This window comes from Phalacrocorax carbo, chromosome 1, assembly GCF_963921805.1.
Source record: "Phalacrocorax carbo chromosome 1, bPhaCar2.1, whole genome shotgun sequence".
In the NCBI taxonomy this organism is placed as follows: Eukaryota; Metazoa; Chordata; class Aves; order Suliformes; family Phalacrocoracidae; genus Phalacrocorax; species Phalacrocorax carbo.
This window is the reverse complement of record NC_087513.1, coordinates 22827666-22848216: the sequence shown is the minus strand read 5'-3', so window position 1 is coordinate 22848216 and position 20551 is coordinate 22827666. Positions and strand designations below refer to the sequence as shown.

Here is a 20551-nt window from a genome sequence, read left to right as displayed (position 1 = left end):
AGTGCCAAGGTGGTTGGAAAAAAGTGATATAAATGTATACAGATGTGACAGTCTGGTCAACGTTCTTGTGTTCTGCACTGACTGTCATCTTCCTGCAAAGATGTGCTGATTGTAACTCGAACAGACGGGAGAATAGCAGAGGGAGGGAATTCAGGTAATGTAAGGATAACTATGGAAGTTTTTGAAAGCATTGAAAATTTACTTCCCTCATGCATCTGCCTGTTACTGAGAAACTGACTCTGCATATTATCAGATTATCTCCAGTTTGCTAATTAGAAAGGCTGGTAGTTTTACCAATACCGTTCATCATTCCTGGCAAGGCACTCATTTATTTTGTAACAGGCTATAAAGGTAAGTTTTACACTTCTTTAAAATATGTTTTAAATTAATCTTTATGTACATTTAAATGTACAAGTATTCAGCAATTTAATGTGACTGTTGGTCTTTTTTTCAGTTGACATCTGGTCTGTGGGCTGTATAATGGCTGAGATGATAACGGGCAGGCCTCTGTTCAAAGGAAATGATCGTATCCTTCAGTGAATTTATGACACTAATGTAACAAAATGATGAGAGGTTCTTATGTGAAACAGTAGGTCTGTTCAAAAACTGATGAGCATAAATTGAAATGACTAGTAAAATGGCTTGCACCTTTCTCATTATTGGTCATTTGATAGCTGTACCCCTTTTGCACATCTGCAAATTAAAACTTGTGTTACTAAACTTTTTCAATAGAGAGAGGTGGTCTTTAAATCACATCTCAAATAATCAGGTGAAAGGTTCTGTGATGACAGGAAAGGCATATTTTGATTTTTATGGTTCTTTTAGTAATAGATTCCGCAACTCCAGAACACACTGAGAGGATTCTGCTGTAGCATACGGACTTATGTGCACATGCTTTTTGAGACTTTTACCAAAAAATGTTATGTAAGCAATATCTAGTAAAACGTTTTAGATTTGCAGAAAACATCTAGTCCTATCATTTCATTGCTGAGGAATTAAGAAAATAGTTACAATTAAGCCATAACTCAACCGCAAGTGATACTTCATTGGCAGTAGTAGCTGTGGCAGTTAATAGAGGACGGTGTTAATAGAAGACAGCAAGATTTTTTTTACCTTTTTGTTTTGTTTTGTTTCCCAGCTTTGTATGTTTGACAGCTCAGCCTAATCATTTTGCACTGCTTTTCCCCTTGTGGAGTTCCAGTCAATAAAATGCTTATCTGCAAATACTAGTTTACAAAATAACAGAATCACAATTGTTTCATTTAGGTTATATTTGTGTTTAAGTACTTACATGTAAGATTAGGACTTCATTGCATGGATCATATTATTCTTGTTTTGTGAGGAAAAAAACATTAAAAAGGAAGATTGCATTCACCAAAAAAATGACAGGGACTATAGAAAAGTAGAATACATCAAATTATTCCAGCTGTAAGGATTTTAAGTACGCATTAGTTCTTCACAAAAAAACACTGAAATGCCTGCCAAAGAACAGCTGTTGACTAACAAAGCATTTCTCAGCTAATGCTAACCTTGAGCATTCTGGTATATAAATAAGGAAATGAGTGAGTCATAATTTTCAAGTTGCACTGTAAATGTAAGAGTGGAAAAGCTAGTATTTTAGTCATACTGGGTTTTGGAGATTTCAGAACTATTGGCTGAAGTTCTGTGTCCTGTGTTGTGAAGGAAATTACCCCAGCATAATAGTTGTTGCTGGCTTTTGAGTACATAAACCAGTATTACCTATTGTCAAGGAAATGCACCCGTGGGTTCAGCTGTGGGTAGGTGTACAAGAAAACAGCTAACTGAAGGGATTTTTCTTTTAGTACTATGAATAGGCTATCCTGCAAACTTGGTGTGGCATTCTATTTATTTATTTATTTCATCAACATTACCCACCGTTGCCTTTTTCTGCAGAGGTCGATAGAATCCTCATGTGCCGAGCGCTGATCTAGCTTCTAGCTTCTCATCTGTTGCTCTTACCAGAGCAGCAAATGAGTGCTAAAGCTGTTCTCTGCAGCAGTAGCCACCTATGAAATGTGGTGTTTCTTCCTGGAAACAGCTAGTATTGTTGCTGATTAATCTGTGCTGGTTTAGGACACAGAAGTCTAGGGAGTGTTCTGGTGTGTTACCCCAATGTCTCCAACATCTTAGCATCTGGAATTGAGCTAAACATGTGGGAAATGAGGAGGAGAGGGATTATCTTCTTTTCCTTGAAGTTTCTCAGTATGGAGAAGAACTAACACAGACTGGTTTCCTCTGATTTTTGTTCCGTTTATCGTACCACCTGATGTTCCCTGGGACTTTTCCGGCCTCTACATCACCTAAGTTTTGGATAGACCAGGGCAGTGCATGCAATACATGTGTTCATTGTTCAGTACTCCAATACTTTTGGACTGATTTTGACGAAAAATATAGAGGAGGCCTGATGATAGCAGAGGAGTTTGCAGATGATTATGTGTTCCCAAGTTACAGGGTATCTTATTTCAGGTGCTTTCAGTGTCTTTGCCTTTTGCAGGAAAAATGGAGAATTTTCATCCCATCTCTTACAAATCTTTTGCTCAGTCCTTGCATTATGATTTTTGCTTTACTCTTCAATAGCAAAGAAACTCACAATTTTTGTGAAGTGTTTAGTTTTACGGTGAAAGACTTTGTTCCTTATTTCTGGTATTCAGATCTGGACCAGCTCACAGAAATAATGAAAATAACAGGTACACCAACTCAGGATTTTGTTCAAAAACTGCAGAGTCAAGATGTAAGTGTTCTGCTTTGTCAGTTGGTTTTACATGTCTTAATTTGATTTAAGCTATGCTCAGTTCTTAGACTGGCTGGGATAAAGTGTTGTCTACGGAGCTGACCCCCGATGGTACATCTCTGCTTTGAACTGCTTTGCACAGCCAGAATAGCTACTGGAGATTTAAGGGGGCACAGAAAATTATCAGGACACTTGAAAAATCTACATATTTAAATACTTCCAAGTTTCAATTGAGCTGAGGTGTTACTACCTTTATCTGAAACGTACTGAAAACATGGACCTATTCAGAAAATCAAGTTTTTTCTGCAGATGTCTCCGACCATGTCTTTTCTATTCTTGTGTGTATGTTCTTCTAGAATCCTTAAGCCCCTACTATAAAAAAAAAACTAAAATTAATCATTAGACTAACTGTACAATTTAAATACTAATGAACTACTGTATAAATTTCACTTCTAAGGATTCCTGCAAACTCACTACAACATCCAAATTATGCATACATATTTATTCTAATTAATATATTAAATATTTATCATTAATAATTAAAGCTTTACATTATCATGTCTTAATCACAGTTTTAAGGCTTGATTTAAAAAAAAAAAGTTCCTTTCAACAAGAAGGTCAATATAATGAAGGTTTCTGACCCCCAAAAAAATCCATTTGTACAATGTGCTATCAAAGCATTGTTGAGTTACCTATTAAGCATATAGTTAATGTTGTCCCATTGCAAAGGTGGCAAAGGTCTAATTTAATATTCATTTTTCTTTTAAGGCAAAAAACTATATCAAAAGCCTCCCCAAAGTCCAGAAAAAAGATTTTGCATCCATCCTGAAGTATGCAAATCCTTTGGGTAAGACAGTTTGTATGAATGTGTACAGTTTGGCTTGTTCTGGTGTTTGCATTGGAGGCAGCAGCAGTATCAGTCATGTGACAGGTTATGTGATGGTTCTTGTGCTTTTTTGTCTCTTGCTTTCCATAATTCATAACTTTGATTTTAGTGGCTGAATTTTGCCAAGTCTAGACCCTGCCAGGAATCAAATGTTTCTTAAAAGACTCAAAAAAGAAGTATTTTGTGTTTTAGGCTCTAATCCAGCATCTGCTTAATGGTTTTACTGGAGCAGCTTTCTTATGAGCCCTGGGAGATGAAATATATGTAATAAATTTTTCTGTGCATTGTATTTGAAATATAATTCTGAAAGCTCAATCTGGTCTACAGTAGTAATCATGCACATAGAAAGCTGACATTTTAGTCATGGAATGAATACATCCTGAGAAACATCTGTGCATTCCTGAGAAGCACTGGCTTGGATTTGATAGATATAAACAGCCAGAAGAGCATACCAAGTGTGCATAACTGTGACATGACTCGAGGCAGCTAGAGCTCTGAGGTGGCTCTGCCCAAACCTTATCCATCCCCCAGTGACCTTAACGCTCACAAAGACAGTTTTATTAGAATATCAGTTAGGATAATTGAATCTTCTCAATTTAAGAAGTTAAAATTGTATGTTCAGATACAGTAGAAACAAACATGACTAATAAGCAGCTCTTACCCTGACTGCATGGTTAGCTCACAGACCTTCCCAGCTATGGCAAACTCTACACATTTCCATTTAGTTTTTAGGATGTTTTTTCCTGTCATTTCTGTGCCCGTCTGACTGCTCCTTACATAGAGAACAACTAACTGCTCATGGTCTGGAAGAGAAGGCTGGAGGCAATCCACGATGTGGCAAGCAGGAGTTGCGGCATCCTGTCCCACGCTGCTGCCTCTTCTTTCAGCTGCTCCACCCAACCCAGGAACGTTCTTTCGGGTAGAAAACCAGAGAATAAACAAATCATCCATCATATCTGTTCACACTAGCCCATTTTGACAGTCTATCAGTAAACCTGATCCAAAATCCACTGGAGAGGAACATACAAGATTTTTGTGAATTGTTTTGGCTGAGGTCAAAAACATATAGCAGATAAAGTCAGTGCTGAGATTCTAAGCAGGGACAACTGACTTGTGTTAGTGACCTTCATGGTACTTGGGCTTGGATTTGGTCACACAGCAATTCTCATTAGCTCTACACCCACCTGTTCATTCTGCTGCTGTCAGGTCATGTTGTACCTTAGAACTGCAGCACAGTGCTGGAGGTGATGAAAGACACCTGAGAAAGCCCCAGGCACGGTGGTCCTGGAGTGGAGAAGTTATTTGCTGAGATGATGTGGCTGTATTGCATGCAGAAGCAAGGGAGCTTCTCTGCGTTGCTTTAGGCTTTATACAAATCCCAGGTTGCTCACAGCACTGTTTTGTCATGCAGATGGACCCCACTGGCTGTAGAATGAACACCCAATGATTCTGCTTTATAACTGTGTATCTATTTGAAATATCTCCAGGGCAACATTACTGTGTACAGGCTAGAATCAGTGGCGTGGTTTGAATGCACTGTTTGTTTTCTGTTCAATAGCTGTAAACCTTTTGGAGAAGATGCTGGTGCTGGATGCAGAGAAGCGAGTCACGGCAGCTGAGGCTTTGATGCATCCTTACTTTGAACCAATTCATGATCCTGAGGAAGAAACTGAAGCCGAGAAATATGACGACACATTTGATAACATGGATCTTCCGCTAGATGAGTGGAAGCGTGAGTTTAGTTTTGTGATGTTTTAAAAAATGACCAGATGGAAAGGCCATCCAGAAGTAGGAATATTCCCCTCTACAAATTACTTTCTCTGCCTTTGCTGGAACAGAGTAAGTAGACAGCATTAAGATAGAGAAGCACTATTAATAAGCCAGTGTTCATTTATCAAGTCCTCCTGGAATGATCCCCAAAAGTTCTTCTCTGCATCCTAACAGAGGCTTTTCTCCTCCTCCTCCTTATCCTTCTTCATGTGTCTGTCCTCCCATCTTCTGCAACGTAGGAAAGAAACAATTTCTGTAACATGTTCCTTCTAGGGGACAGGACGGGCGAACAGATTCCTTAACTGTTGGCTCTGTAGGACTGCAGTGGCTGCTGGCCTTAATTTTAAGTTAAGTTCTCTCAGGGAGAGGAAACATATCTATCTCAGCAGAGATGTAAATCTGAGTTTAGTTTTCATCTAACATCAGAGGTTTGTATTTTGGCTTTTAAGTGAGGACTTGACTTCTAAAGCTGATGGGCTCAGCAGCTCTTTCTGAGGATGTTGCCCCCTATACTGTAAAGTTGATGCACACATCCCTTTGAAAGCACCTATAACATTTCAACTTTGGGCTAATTCCTCAGATCTGAAATGGTGAAAAAACAATCCTCAATGCCCTTACTTTTTGTATGTTTTCTCTCTTTTTTTTGTCTGAGGCAGTCTCTCTTCCTGACCTAGAGCAGAGCCTAACCATGCTGGGGGTTGCACCTTGCTTGTGTCTGTGCACCTCATTTTCTGATTAGACCAGCAACAGTGTGTTTATTCTGTTGTTTTCCAGGCATTACATATAAAGAGATACTGAACTTCAAGCCAACACAGACATTGGAGTCGAAGGAGACAGCGGTGTAATTGTATGACTCGGTGTTTTCAGAACTCAGAAGAAAGTGGGAAAGTTGTAAATGTTTGTGATATTTCAGGTGTATAAATCTTCTATAAATAAACTGGATGTAATCTGTTTCATCTGCACTGTAAGAAAGAGCAATGTCTTTTACTCTGCATGTAGAAGTTGGTGCCTTTGGAAGTAGCATTTCAAAACTGTCCAGAAACTTATTCTTGCCTACAACTTCTTCCTTCTGCATGAAAGGATTCAGACGTGATAGCCTGGTGCCGTCCTCAAAAGAGCAGTTAGGACTAATTCTTCAAATCAGGGATCAGAAGAGTACAAGTTATGACCCTAAGCAAGCTGAGACACAGATCATGTCAGAGTTGTGCCATGACTGCTCTCCAAGGCCATCGAACTGTCTTGAATGCAAGAAGTATTTGTGTGACTTCCTCTGGAATATTTCACCTTGGTAAGATGCCTGGGGAGGCTAATCATCTTCTGCTATCTCAGCTAGTGCAGCGGGTAGCAGAGACACAGCCCGAATGAATGCCTGTGTCCCCTGTCCTGTGTGAATGGAGGAGAACCTGATCTCCAGCCATTTCTGACAGATCTGGGCAAGAGGAAAGAAGCAGAGAAGCGTCGATCTCCTACATTTTTTCAAAGGAACCAGCATAGCAGGACAAGATTTGACAAATGCGCTAGATGATCCATCGCTAGATAAACAATCACTGTCAAGGGCTACAATATTTTCCTCTGAACATAGTGCAGTCTCTGAGTAATAGATTAGGGATCAAGGATTTCCAGGGAGAAGTTCTTAAGACTTTCTAAAATTTTGTAATCTTTCTAGCATCTTAATATTGAAATGATCACTGAAAAAGTACATCTTCTCAGAGGACATACTGGTTACAGAATCAGCAGTGCTGATTTTAGAACTACAGCTACACACAGGTCACATGATAGAAAATAAAATGAGGATAAAAATGCTGTGCTGCAGCTGTTCATTGGGAATACCTGCAGCAAGCTGTTTTGTTCACAGTGTATAGAGGTGTCGCCAGGTGCAGAATAACAACCATTCTTTTTTTTAGCCTTTTGAACTCATCTTACTTGGCAGGGAAGCCCTTGGACCTTCTGTTGGGAGCTGCCTTACCAGAGGGAGTCAGCTTCCTGCTGGAATATTGATTGGACATTTCATGAGTTCCTCTTACTGTCTGGGTTCATTTATTGTTTTTTCCTAGGTGCTTAGTTTGTAACAATCTCTCAGAGGTGGGAAAAAGAAATCGGCAAACTTTTGGCGAAGAATTTCTCTGTGAGATTGCTTGTCCTTGTTAAAGGTAATATTTTTACAGTTGACTATTTGAATGTGGAGTATTCCCAATGCAATGTGCTGCTTTGTGTTGCTACTAAGTGAAACAGTTGTGAAGAAAGACATTTGATCTTAGCAGGTAATAACTGAAAAAGAAGTAAGAAATTACTTGGGTGTTTTTGCTTTAATAACCAGTTTAAACCAGAAGTTTAATCAAGGCACAGTTGTTCTGTTTCTTTCAATGAATGTTTAAGTTAAACACCCGTAAATATTAGCAGTTATGTAAAAATCGTGATAAGCATTGATTAGCTGAGATAGGCACCTAGAGAGACTATATGGTAAAAGAAACCTTCAATTATTGAGGTATTTGACAAGTTTATACTGTAACTATAGTTTCAGAAATGCATGCAAAGAAAGCAGAGAATGTAATTTGAAACAAAACACTTTTCCACACTACAGGTCACTGAGGAAGAGACACTTAAGAGTCATATCCCATTTTGCACTATTGACTTTCTGCTTGGACTACATTTTGATGTTAAATAAGGACTGGAACTTTATTTTTTACTGAATAGATGTTTTCTCTTTTAGGACCATGCCCTGTGGTCCTCTTAAAAGTCACGGGAGAAGAGTGCTTATTGGAATTGGTGGGTTTGATAGAGCCAGTCAAGGGCAATGGAATAATGTCACAAACGTCTTTGTATTTTAAATGGAAATTCAACATCCTAAATTCTAGCAAATGTCTAAAGTCTTGAGCTAATGCAAATGGATCAAATGTTAGACTTCAAGGGAGAATGTTTTTTCATTGAATAACTGGTTTGTATTTTCTTTGTAACTTCCAGCACTTCAGTAGGCATCTTTACTTTCCCCCCACTTTAGCTTTAGCGAAGTCAAGCCCTAAAAACCTCCATTGGCTGAGGTGAACATTTCCCTCTCTTAATCTTAATATAGTATTGGAGAAGCAGCTAGCCCACATGAGAAAGACTAAGATGTTAGTTTTTTCTAAATATTGGGGAATACAGAACTCTTAACTGAAGAGAAGACCTTGATGCATGTGCCAGCAAAGACTGAAGTGCTGTCTAGTCAGCAAAGTCTGTAAGGTAAAATAACAAACATGGAAGGTTTGTCACATCTTGGCAAGATGTTTCTACTAAGAGATTGCAACCTGCAGAAATGGCTCCGAACACCAAAAGAGATTATTAGTGTAAATAGCTCATTAAAAGAAATGCAAGGTGAAAGCAGAAATATTTTGCATGGGAGGCAGCTGTAGCTTCAAAGGGAGAGACAACATTTCCTAAGTTTTTATTTGCTATTTCTACTGGTGCTAAGCAACTCAGGAATAAGAACCCGGTTTCTGTTTGCCTTAAAGAGAAATGTAAATACGTTCTGCATGTACTTGAAATGTATTGTGAAAAATAAAGGCTGGGGCTTTGGTTTTTGCACAATAATAGTCTTATTTTCCCCATATGTATTCCCAAATGTATAATCACTCCTGAAAATTGTATTTTTGGTATTAGGGAACTGTATGAAACCTAATATTGTAGGTACATTGCATGTAATATGAGCTGCTGATGTAGTTTACTTCAGAAATCAGTCAGACCACAGATCCTAACCTTTCTCCCATTTTTCACACTTTGTCAGCCACAGAGCTGATCTGATTATTCTGCTGCCACCTAATTATTTCTTACAGCATCTTGGGATTTTACCAGACATCTCTGCTTTGTTCTGAAGGACAGGATTTCAGTCCTTAAATGCAGTTGCATTCCTCAGCCTGATTTTAAAAGCCAAATTCAGATTGACTGTCATCAAGCACATACATCTTTGGGTTGGACAGGGAAGTTTGAGTTAACAGAGTTCTAGTAGGATATATGGGGCCTTTGCCCTGAAAACCCACCTACTTCCTGACTGGTTTAGAGCAAGATTGTCCCCTTAAGTATTAGCCTTCATTGCACTGAAGACTCATCATTCATGTTGGATTTTGATAATGTGTTGTGTGGGCCAGATGTGGCTACAGTTGCACCACTTGATCATTTTCAGGTTTTTTTTTTACAGGATAACACTGAGGTGAGGGCTAATATGTGTCCTGCAAAATGTGTTCAGAAGATCCACTTTGTTCTTGATTCAGAACTACCAGGCATATGAGCTGGGTGGGATTCTTTGAGCTTCCTACTTTCTGATCCTCTGTTCAAAAACAAATATCAGATGCTTCTGGTCTACTTCAGCTAAGGTTGTCAGAGAACGAAGCATCTGTTAGATGCTACCATTCATTGGATCTTGGTATGAAATACTCCTGTAGGGCTTTACATGATCCCTGCAGGTACCAGAGAAAGAATAGGGGCTCATAACACCTGCTGTCTCTGCTGATTAATTCTCCATCTCCTGAATATACTCTAGGGCAACTGGTTGTATAAGTCAAATAAGACCCGAAGCAGTTTCATTGATTACAGCACTTAAAATCTCCTCCTAAGTATTTTTAAGAATTCAGAAGCATGAGTTGGAGAAAGATCAAGAGAAGAGGACTTCCATCTTACAGACACTCTTTGAAACTTCATGGACTACCAGTTAATGAGCAGCTCTTGTGCACTGATTTTTTGCAGCCCTCTGGGATAGTAACATAACGATCTAAAAACTCTATTGCCACCTAGCAACCACACGCAACTCTCAGGCACGTGAATGATGCGTGCCTTTTAGCTACCAGAAACAGCATCCTTTTGCAAGGAGGTAAGTGGGGACGAGGAAAATAATTTAAGGATTCTTTATTTTTGTCTGCTGCTATCCTGCTCTGCAAACAGAGCTCCTTTATGCTTAACCTCACTACATTTCCATGCTGGAGTTTTCTAGTTCACTCCAAGGTCTGCTTCATCACTAAGTCATGAGGTCCATTTCCCAGCTAAGTTTGAGTGATCCAGACATGCAACTCTTACACCTTTCACTGAACTATTCTGAATGTGCCGTTTGAGAGGCAAAATGAGGCAACCAGTGAAGCAACCAAATGAAATGTAGTGAAAGAAATTGCTCAGGTCCCATTTGAGAATGCTCCCAGTTTTGCCATGCAGTGTCCTGGGGGCACATGCTCCTCGTAGGGAGCAGGAAATGTCTCTTGCTGCGTTTGCATGGCGCCTGCAGCAACGAGGCTGCCACCTGAGCGACACTCGTCGTACCAACACAACCAAAGACTGTCACCTAATCCAATACTAATGGGAAGTTCATTATTATTATAACAGTAAGGGGGAGGAAATATGGCTGAGAAGTGCAATCAGAAAAATATTAACGGAAGTTTTCTGTAAAGCCAACCCCTCTCTCAAGATCTAGGATACATTGTGAAAAGGTCAATTACAAGGAATCAAAATTGCTACTCAGGAAGAATCCTGAACCATGCCTGTAGTAACCAAGTTTTTTTGGTCAGAGTTTGAACTCTGATCCCAAGAAGACTTTTTATTTAATGCAGAAAATTAATATAGTATAATCAATACTTCAATAAAGAGGGAGCATGACTGGTGCACACAAAATGTCTGCTAGTCCTGAGGCAGTGCACCTTTTTAAGAACAGGTTTGCACATTGATGAGGGAAGCACAACACTGCAGGGAACTCCCCAGAAAGCATCCTTCAGAAACATAGGTTCATCTAGAAACACGTATGTTGTTCCATCTTGCTGAAACAAGATGATCAAATCAGGCAAATGTTGGATTCCATTTAAATTATTACATTAAATGTAAGGCATGTCCAGCAAGTGTGTTAGCTAGGGTTCTTAATTCTGGATTTCCAGGCAAAAATGTAGCTACAGGAAGATTCATCTCAGCAATTCATCGTAGTCCCAACAGCCTAAATCTGTCCATATCATTACTGCTGTCAACACAGTTTACTTAGGTGATTGTGAGTTCTCATCACGTCCACCAAAGCTGCCTTTGACTCTTCCTTGCGTTTTGGCTGGTTGGCTGGAGACCTCGGCACCTGCTGCCAGGGGGGAGTGCTCTGGGCTTGCACATGCGAGCCAGTGGAAACTGCGCGTGGAACACGTGGGCTCTGCACTAGCAAATTCACCAGGGCTGGGAGTCTCTCCAGGTGCTGAACTTCAGCTGCCTGCTCTGTTAAATTGCTAACAGAGTTTTGGCCAGGGGCTGCTGCAGTCTTCCTGCGACTCCCTCAGCAATGCTGAGGAGCAGGTGGTGGCCGGGTGGTGCTCCTAACAGGCAATGGGATGCTGACAGCCAGCTTTGGAGGGCAATAGGCCTTCATAGCAAGGAGTTGGGCAGTTTCTTGCCAGCTGGACCGAGATGCAGCAAAACACTCCAGGCATGATTAATGTACTAGCACAGACATGGCTGTAGAGCCAATGGTGCCTGGAAAATTGTGCTCACCCCAGATTGATGGGTGCATATGACTGTAATCTTTTTCTGCTGTTGTCCTCTAGCCATAGAGTAAAGAAAAAAAATATGCAGCCTTTGTGAAGGAGTTTCTTGGGAAAACATTATGGTAAGCTCTGCCGTAAGGTGTGAGCATCCCTGGGGTTTCCCGGAGGTTTGGCTGCCAGGGCTGGGGACAGCTCAGAACCTGTACGGCCAAGGGTGGCCCCTTCCCCGCGGTGACCCTGGGGAGACCTCCCAGGCATCGTGTGCCCAACCTTGGCCCGGAGGAGCTGCTTCCAGCTGAGGCTTTTGCTTTGGCCCTGCCTGAGCTGCAGCTCCTTCCGCCATGTGGCCGTGTGCCACCAAGCCTCCACCACTTGCGGGCTGATGTCTCAGTCTGGCCTGTCCCCATCCCCAGGCAGGTGTCCCACGCGCAGGGTTGGGGCTGTCCCCCGGCTGCTCCCTGACTTCTGCCCTGACCCAGACATGGTGGTTTACATCAATTTAGGGTCAAGTTGAAAATGCTTTTTAGCAGCACTCCAAAATAAAATGGAAATAATACGTATTTTCTCTGCCACTTGGCAAATCTGCTGTAAGTTGCTGTTAGTCTCTCATTTGTTATTAACAGGATTTTGACCAATTAAATATCATGACAGCATCATTTGCCCTAATAAACTTTTTAATACATGATGCATTTGTGCAAAAGGTAATGATGAGATAGGAAGGAAAATAACTGCAAGAGAGCACAGATTTCCTTTAAAAAAAGAAAAGACAATACAGGAGGGTTTTTTGAAGGCATTACTAACATCTTAAATAAAAAATTGGACTCATTAGAGAGGCAAAACCACAGAATTGAGAATATTGTGCATGTTGAGATCTAGTCCTGCCTGCTGACAGAGCCGGAGGGCTACGTCACCAGGGACACAAACTCCCAGTCCCCTGTCACATGGCTTTAAGCATGGCTCCCCTTACAGCTTCTGAACACTCTGCTAATGCTTTACATTAAAGTTGCTGAATTATCAGAACAGGTCTGAAACTGTGATTGTGTGTCAACAAGTGACTATCTGGAGACTCTAAAACAAGTGGGATTCTCTTCACAAAGAGCTTACTATAACTAAAATTACTATAGCTACTCAGTACTGCCATTTTGAGTCTCTAAAACAGAACATTAACTACTTTTCCTTAGGTTTCTCAATTGATTTTTTTAGCTGTTTATGCTTTATGGTTAGATTAGTGGTTTTGATCACCTGGATTTAATATGATTAATGTTATGAACTTGCTGCATGTCTTCCAGCTTTTGAATTGCTTTCCATAGCACCATTAAAGTACTTTGAGATATAAATTATCTATGTAAAGGGAAAATTCATTTAGCGCTGTAACCTCAAGTCTTAGCAGTGGGGTAAGCATGACCTCCTGGGAGAAAATGCTCAGGAAAGGCTGAAGAGCCGAGCTGAGCAAGCAGAGAACATCGCTGTGCCCTAAAGATTGACTTGCCTTTATGTGCCAAATTCATACCATAGTATGCCTGAGGGCTCCCTTAGGATTAATAAATTCTTCTCTAATATGGTGATGTGACATCATCAGCTGGTTCATACATCCTTTGTGGTTAATTAGTATGTTTAAAGACGACTAAATCTCTTTCTTCTTGTCCAAAAATGTTAGGCCTTAAAAAACATGGGCATGTCAGTAAGGCTGGTTATGAAGAGCCTGGACCAGAAATGGTCCATTCCTCTTGGAAAGGAGAAAACTGAAAACTCACAAGTAGGCAGAATTTGAAGCAGTACTTCCCCTAATTTTCCTGTGTTAGCTTTCTCTGCTCAAGCAGAGTTCTTACCAAGTAAATCCAACTAACCCTTGAAAAAAAAGAAATAATCGAGTGAATGTTCTCATGCACATGGGCACAGACCCAAGCTGGCTTCTCCCACAGGAGTGGAAGGAGGGACTGTCTGTGTAAGCACTCCAGTAAGAACAGAGAAAGAAACTGTCCATTCACTTTAAAGCTTGGCATATTTACCTGCAGCATCCCTTGCTGGAGCCAAGATAATAATAATAGGATGAGGATGCTTTACTCAGTCAATCATATGGGAGGGCAAAGAACCTTCCACACCAAACCCTTTTTTAATATCATGTTCCCAAACCAAATACTTCATATAATCTCCTGAAAGATAATTCACCAAAAAGAGTGGAATGGGTGGCCTGTTTATGTTGGCCACCTTTGTCAGTCTTGCTCACATCAAGGTATGCCATGAGACCTGCACTGACATCAGTAGGATGTCTTGTAACACTCAGCATAACCAAAACAGGCAGAATCTTGGCTTTCAGGATATAATCATGGGTTATGGAAACTCTCAACTGTCGTTGCCTTTCTTGGGTACAGGATCAGCCTGTCAATAGCTCCAGTATTTCTGTTCCATTTTCACAGAATATCAGGAAGAAAAATACTACTCAGCATCAGTAGGGATGGCAAAATCTCACCCAACTGTTAAAACAAAAACAAAAAAAAAAAAGGAAATGAAACACAGAGCATTTACCCACACAACCGAGTGCTCATGTTACACTCTCAGGATGTATTTTTCTAAAAATATTTTTCTCTCTCACCAAACAAAAAAAAGCTCTCTTGCCCTAGTACATTTGCCAGTAGTAATGCTGTAGTAGAGATGTAGATATAACAAGGCAAGGCTTATGGGGAATGGTGATAGCTTTTATCAGACAGACACTGCCAGGCAAAAAAAAAGCTAAAGTAACTGTCAGGCAAATATGTTCCTTTTAAGGTCTGAAACTAGAGCTGCAATCACAAATCTTTTGTCTCTGGACGCTCCTGAGTATAATTTCAAAATACCTTCCACACTAAACTATTTGCTCCTCTATGGCTTCCATAATGAAAAGAGCCTCCTGTGGATACAGTTATCAATCTTTGGTCACTGCAACCAGCGTGAAACCCTTAATGCTATTTAGAGAATGAAAATGGTTCCTAAGACCAAAAAAAAAACCCAACAACAAAATCTGCCTCTCCTGATTAACCTTAAATTTAATTGTTTCTCTGGTTCTCCCTCCTTGACCTCCATAAACTAATCAGAATTAAACCACAGTTTTAAAGATCATTTAGGTACTGATTGATTTTGAGCCATTTCTAAATAATAATTCTGTAATTTTTCCTCACTTATTTAGCTCTCATTGTTGTGTAGCTGTTTAGGATGGATTCATCTCTGTTTTATTTCCTGGTAGCACCACTAGAAGAAAAAGATTACCCTGGGCCGAGGGTAGAGGGCTGTGAAAACCAAATGACATAACATTTCCCAGGCAGGCTACACATGGTCTGCATCCAGATTAGCACATAGGCACTGGAGTCATGAACCCTCTAATCCTGGCCTGCAGGCTGAAGGGCTCTGCCCAGTATTTAAATCCAAATAGGGTTTAATCATTAGGGTGGAGACTTCTTTATCAGTGGACTTCTCTTTCAGATAGGGTAATAGAAACCAAATGTCTTTGATCTTAACAGAGGCAACCTGTGACACAAGCCACAGTGAAGGGGAAGGAACCTGCCATCTGAATTCTGAGGGACTGAAGGCCCAAAGAAAGAAAAAACTTATTTTCTTCCCTAGCTCTTTTAAAGTGTATTGTATCTAAGCTTTCTGTCTGAAAACTGACTTTTTTTTTTAATTGAATTTTCTCCCTTTGCAGAGGATTTAAAGCTTGTCATGAATACCAGGGCATCACAGTGTTATGAGAAGGCACTATTAGGTTGTATATAAAAAGACTATTTAGCTGGATACCATCCCTTTATGATAACATAGAGAAAATCGTAAAGGTTTGATTCAAAAAGAAGTAATGTCTGTTAAGCCATTATCACATTTGATGTCTGGAGCTGCCTGTGATGATCCAGCTAACGCCTGGCATGGTCCTGTCCGTTGCCTGCCACAGTGCTGAGGTCCTGCTCTCTCTCACCTTCTCTGCTCCTCGCGTGGAGGTGTGATACGGCTATGCATTTGCAATCAAAATGGGTTACACGAAAGGCCAGTGGCTTGGTTCATTGAAACCTGAAAAATGTTTTGAGTTCCTTGAGAGTTGTATGAGAAATACTGAAGAAAATAGTGACAGCTGTAATAGCACATCTATCTTTGGGTGGAGTAAGAAGGTGCATAAAACATTCCAAAAGGCTGTCTTGTGCAGTCATCCTTTTGCAGATGGTGTATGTAAGAGAATATCTGAAATGTAGAGAGTGAAAATAAGTAGATGATATTGAGCCCTTCAGCAAGTACCTCTTCCCCTCGGCCACAGAGCACAAGTAACAGAAGAGACAAAAACTATTTCCATAGCAGTCAGGTAACAATTATATACCGTGCACCTATGAATGGGCACACTCATTTGTGAAGCAGTTACTCCCTTAAGTAATTTGTATTTGCCACAATTAAAAATTTATTTTCTGTGAGTTCCAAAACAGTTTTTGAATATTGACTCTACCTGTACAGATACCTGAGTTCAGGACACAGCTATTTGTTCTAACTAAGGCACCCAAAGTTTAGTATGCACATGTGTACTTGAATTAAAAATTTTGCAAATCCTTTTAGAAAAAAAAATCTCTTTCAAAAAATACTCTGACATAGAAACTTAAAGGCTAGGATTTATCCAGAAAACATTTTTTTTCTTTTTGAAATTTTAAAATGCAAATCTACACCCTTAAAAACAATATAAGTCATAGCTTGGAGAGAAATTTATAACCAAAAAAAGCTACGGGGATTCCAAAGACTGGAATCTGAAATTCATGCCCAGGGTGTAACTCTGACTAGTTTCTCAACAAATCTTTGTTTTAATCTCAGTTGACCAAAACCATGTGCAACAGGAATACTTGTTTTGATTATTTAAATTTAAATACATTTTCAATGTCTGGAAAGAGGTTACATTTTACCATCATTATTCAAGAAAAAAGTCGTGCTAATGCCAGAGGGAATTTTGCGTAGAGAAGATTTGGCAGTAATATCTGATTCAGATATTTGAAGAACATTTATTTATTTGTGAAACCTTACAGACATTATTTAATTTTGCTTATTCAGGAAAACATTTAGCCTGAAGTTTGGCTTTTAAACAGATGGTTCAGGGCTGCAGATTCCCACGGCACTGAAGTGAAGCGAGCTTGGCCTGCCATGTACTGTTATAACATCAGATGCTGAGAGCCTTTCCTCTGGGTGGCTGGGATACATAGAAGTTAGATGCAAAATGCCATCAAGCAACTTAAAAGGGACGGGCTCCAGCCGTGCTGGAGTCAGCAGAGCACTTACCCACAGTTTTACTTGCTTAACTGATAGAGCTATCTCCAGCGACAGCCAGAAGCCAGACATAATTTTCAAGACTTAAGGTGTTTCCCTCTTATCTTGATGATCAGTAGCTGGCTACAAGCCACAGACAAAGAAAGAATCGTGGGGAATAGACAAGATGACCCTGTTTACTTTCTCAATGGACTACAAATAGTTGGTATGTACTTGCTGTTTACTTGTAGCCCAAACAGCTGTTCCCCTTCCTTGCTATGAAACAGTCTTGAGATGACTTGTACTCCATTTTGTTCACAGAGGTTTGGAAACTATTCGGGGAGCTCTCCATTTAACCTCGCTTTTTATTTCATTTGCAGTTGCTTGTGGCAATGCATAAGAGGGGACTCAGCTACAACAGAAATTTAATAGAGGGAAAACCAGAATCAGCACAGCTGCCAAAACATCTCAGAAACTGCTTAGCTCTAAAAGAAACAGGAGCTTTTCTGCAGAGCAAGAATTGTGCCTGAAATATGTGATACCTCATTTGTCAAATGATCCTTCAACAGAATTAAATCAGAGCAAAACTAGAAAGAAAAATAGGCAGTATTAATCAAACCAGCAAATCAATACCAACTAAAAAAAAGAAACCAATATTGGCTGTTACTACTGGCTGGCTGTGTAAGGTGCTCACCTGGTATGTGATCAATGGTGTAAAAACCTGTATTCGGACAGACTGTATCTTGCTCACACCTGAAAGCCATCATTTGGAATTTGCTTATCCTTGGAGCAAAAATAACAACACTATTGAGCCTGCTCGGCTGCTTATGACTGAAAAGCAAAATTCTACTTTCTTAATGATAATCACTCCAGCTCTTTTCTCCTCCTTTCAGCCACCTTGAAAGCAAACCACTTCACACAGCATTTAACCAATATGGTGTTCACCGAAAGGCCCTGCTATGCAGCACATGGTATATGATCTGAATTCAGTTTTGTGAGTGTGCCACTACTAAGTCAGCACAGGATTTTAGTTCTTCCCTTAAAATCTTTTTATGCAACTCATCCTGCTCTGCAGTGACCACAATATCGCTGGGCCGGAGACCCAAAAGCTGAATGGGTCAATGAATATTGCAATGGCAAAGCTCAGAGCTGTATGCCTGCGCTAGCTGCTAGCTGACTGGCAAGTCATCTAATCTCCCCATGCCCTTTTTCCATCCTGGGCTTACCTGGCCTAGTTAGGAGATGCTGTTTACCCCATTCTTGAAGAGCCTTTAGGTGATACTGTTGGAACCTGTGCGTGTTATTTACATGCCTCCTCCTGGCTCTTGTAGCATCTGAATGCTTCATATCCACATGCATTTAACTTCCAGCATCGACCCCCTCCCCAGCAGTGTCGACCCCCTCCCCAGCAGTGTCAACCAGGAGAGTCTGTGTGGACGAGTACAACGCAGAGGGGTGAAAGCTTCAGTGGAAAGCTTGTGGCAGAGTCAGAAACTAAGTTTGAGTCACCCAAAGCATCGACTTTCTCTTTCACTATTAAAACAAACATTCCTCTCAGTTAATCAATTAACAGTAATAAGGCCAGAGTTCAGCATGCCAGCGCAGTAAGCCTTTAACTATTTGCATTACAGATTTATAAGGAAATACAGTATTTCTGTTCTTTAAAAATCAAACCAATGCTAATACTGTCGTGATAAATAAATTAACGAGGCTTTTTCAAAACCATCTATGACTCTTCCTTCACTGTTTTACAGATACCATTTGTGCCTAATTGGTTCTTTAATAAAGCAAAGGAAATGTTATGAAATAAATTCTGCCTCACAGAGAAAGGATGTTTGTCCAGCAAAGCTGCCATCAGAGTGATGACCATCTCTCCCCAGCCTCCTTTGCGACTCGGGGTGCACAGTTAACAGCTTTGATCCTTGTCTGAGACCCTTACATCTCTGCAATCAGACTTCAGATAAAAATGACTCCAGCCACATATTGCAACAAATGTTTAGATTAAAACAAAAAATCCCCACATCTGCTAGTTTGCTCTCAAACCCCTACTTTCTTTGAAGAAAAAATCAGTCCCATTTCTTACTGGGGTCTGATGGGTGGCCCCTGGTTAATCTCTGTCTGTCTCCCTGGTAACAGTCAAAGGAGACAACACAGAGGTGGGCAGGGAGCGAGCCTCCAGCCCCTCTTCCTCTTATCAGGGTCCATCAGCAGGTGACCATTGCTCATATCCAGGACCAATAAATACAGCCAGTGGCTAAGGGAACAACCACACAGCTTTCTTCAGAAGTTTCAAAGAGCATTATGTGGACTCCAGACTTCCAGACGGAAGTTTCTCTAAACCCTCAGGCCTTGTATTTCATGCTGCCCACTCAAAATGTATGCAGACACTGCAATTCTCTTGATAGTTTGCTAAACTAATACTTTTCTTTTTCATTTTAAACAGTCTTTATTCAAGCAACCTCTACAAGCATATATCACTACGACTAGAAATATTGAGGCCCCGCCAGCTTTTATGTAATTTGAATGTTTAGCTGGTGTGGCAACAGTAAATCACAGTTTACTCTGTTCCCAAAAGCAAGCCGTGTGTATATATGCCTGACATTTTTTTCCACAACATGTCAATGAGCAGCTCAGTGTTTGCAAAAAAAGGAGAACCTATGGCACAGCAACGTAGGTGCTGCGGCTCACAGTTCTGCCAGGGAGCCAACATCTGACTGACCTGAAGCACTCTCCAGGCAATGGCAATCTACTTTACATGTTAATCTTTAATAACTGTTCTGCAAGACTCCTGCAAAAAATGATAGACGATAATGACTTGCTGTCAACCCAAATTTCAAGGTAGCATCTAATTATGAAGAACATCAAAATAATTAAGCCTAAACATAAGCACAGCCAAAGTCATTCCCTTGCTTAAAAGTGGTTTGTGAGCATAGAGAAAAGAAGCGTCAGACTGGCAAATCCCTTAGTAAATGACACTGAAAATGGCACAGGGTAAGGAATTTGACCCAGCTAACATCTTGAACCCAGTGACTGTCAGAAGAGAGAGGAATCAGAAGCTCCCATAAATGATGTTTTTTCCTGACAGAAGATGGCTATCAGAAATGACTGAATTACCGATAATGCTTGGGCTTCACATCCAGCCTTGAACCCAGTGCAGTCATAGGTGTCAAGCAAAGGCATTTGAGCACATTTTATTCTCAGAGCCACTGATGACCCTCCAGCCCTCAAGTGAGCTCCATCATTCCTGACAAACATGTACAGTCTAGCTGTTCCCTGGGTGAATGGCTACTTCACTCAAAACAGTGAGAAAACATGAAGAAACAGAAGCAAAGCAGATGGCTTGCCATTCTCCTGATGGCAAAACCGTGGAGTTTCCCCCACACCCTTGAATCCCCTGGACTCCCCGCTAAAGCACCGTGCCAGATGTGGCCAAAC

The 20551-nt window shown here is 40.5% G+C and overlaps 1 protein-coding gene and 1 long non-coding RNA gene across 4 annotated transcripts in view; one reads left to right on the top strand and one right to left on the bottom strand.

Moving 5' to 3' along the window:
* Positions 1-6380, top strand: part of MAPK12 (mitogen-activated protein kinase 12) — a 45862-nt gene extending 39482 nt beyond the window's left edge. For all 3 annotated transcript variants that reach the window (XM_064446003.1, XM_064445996.1, XM_064446012.1), the window contains 5 exons: positions 455-526; positions 2673-2752; positions 3521-3599; positions 5197-5370; positions 6183-6380. In XM_064446003.1, the coding sequence (XP_064302073.1) occupies positions 455-526; positions 2673-2752; positions 3521-3599; positions 5197-5370; positions 6183-6253 (476 nt within the window). In that variant the 3' untranslated portion in view covers positions 6254-6380. The remainder of the gene's footprint in view (positions 1-454; positions 527-2672; positions 2753-3520; positions 3600-5196; positions 5371-6182) is intronic.
* Positions 6381-8529: 2149 nt separating this feature from the next.
* LOC135312454 (uncharacterized) lies at positions 8530-18638 on the bottom strand. The gene is made up of 3 exons (XR_010371990.1): positions 18343-18638; positions 17811-17899; positions 8530-16078 (listed from the first exon to the last, which is right to left on the bottom strand). It is a non-coding gene; the product is annotated as an uncharacterized LOC135312454 (long non-coding RNA).
* Between the last annotated feature and the right edge of the window lie 1913 nt (positions 18639-20551).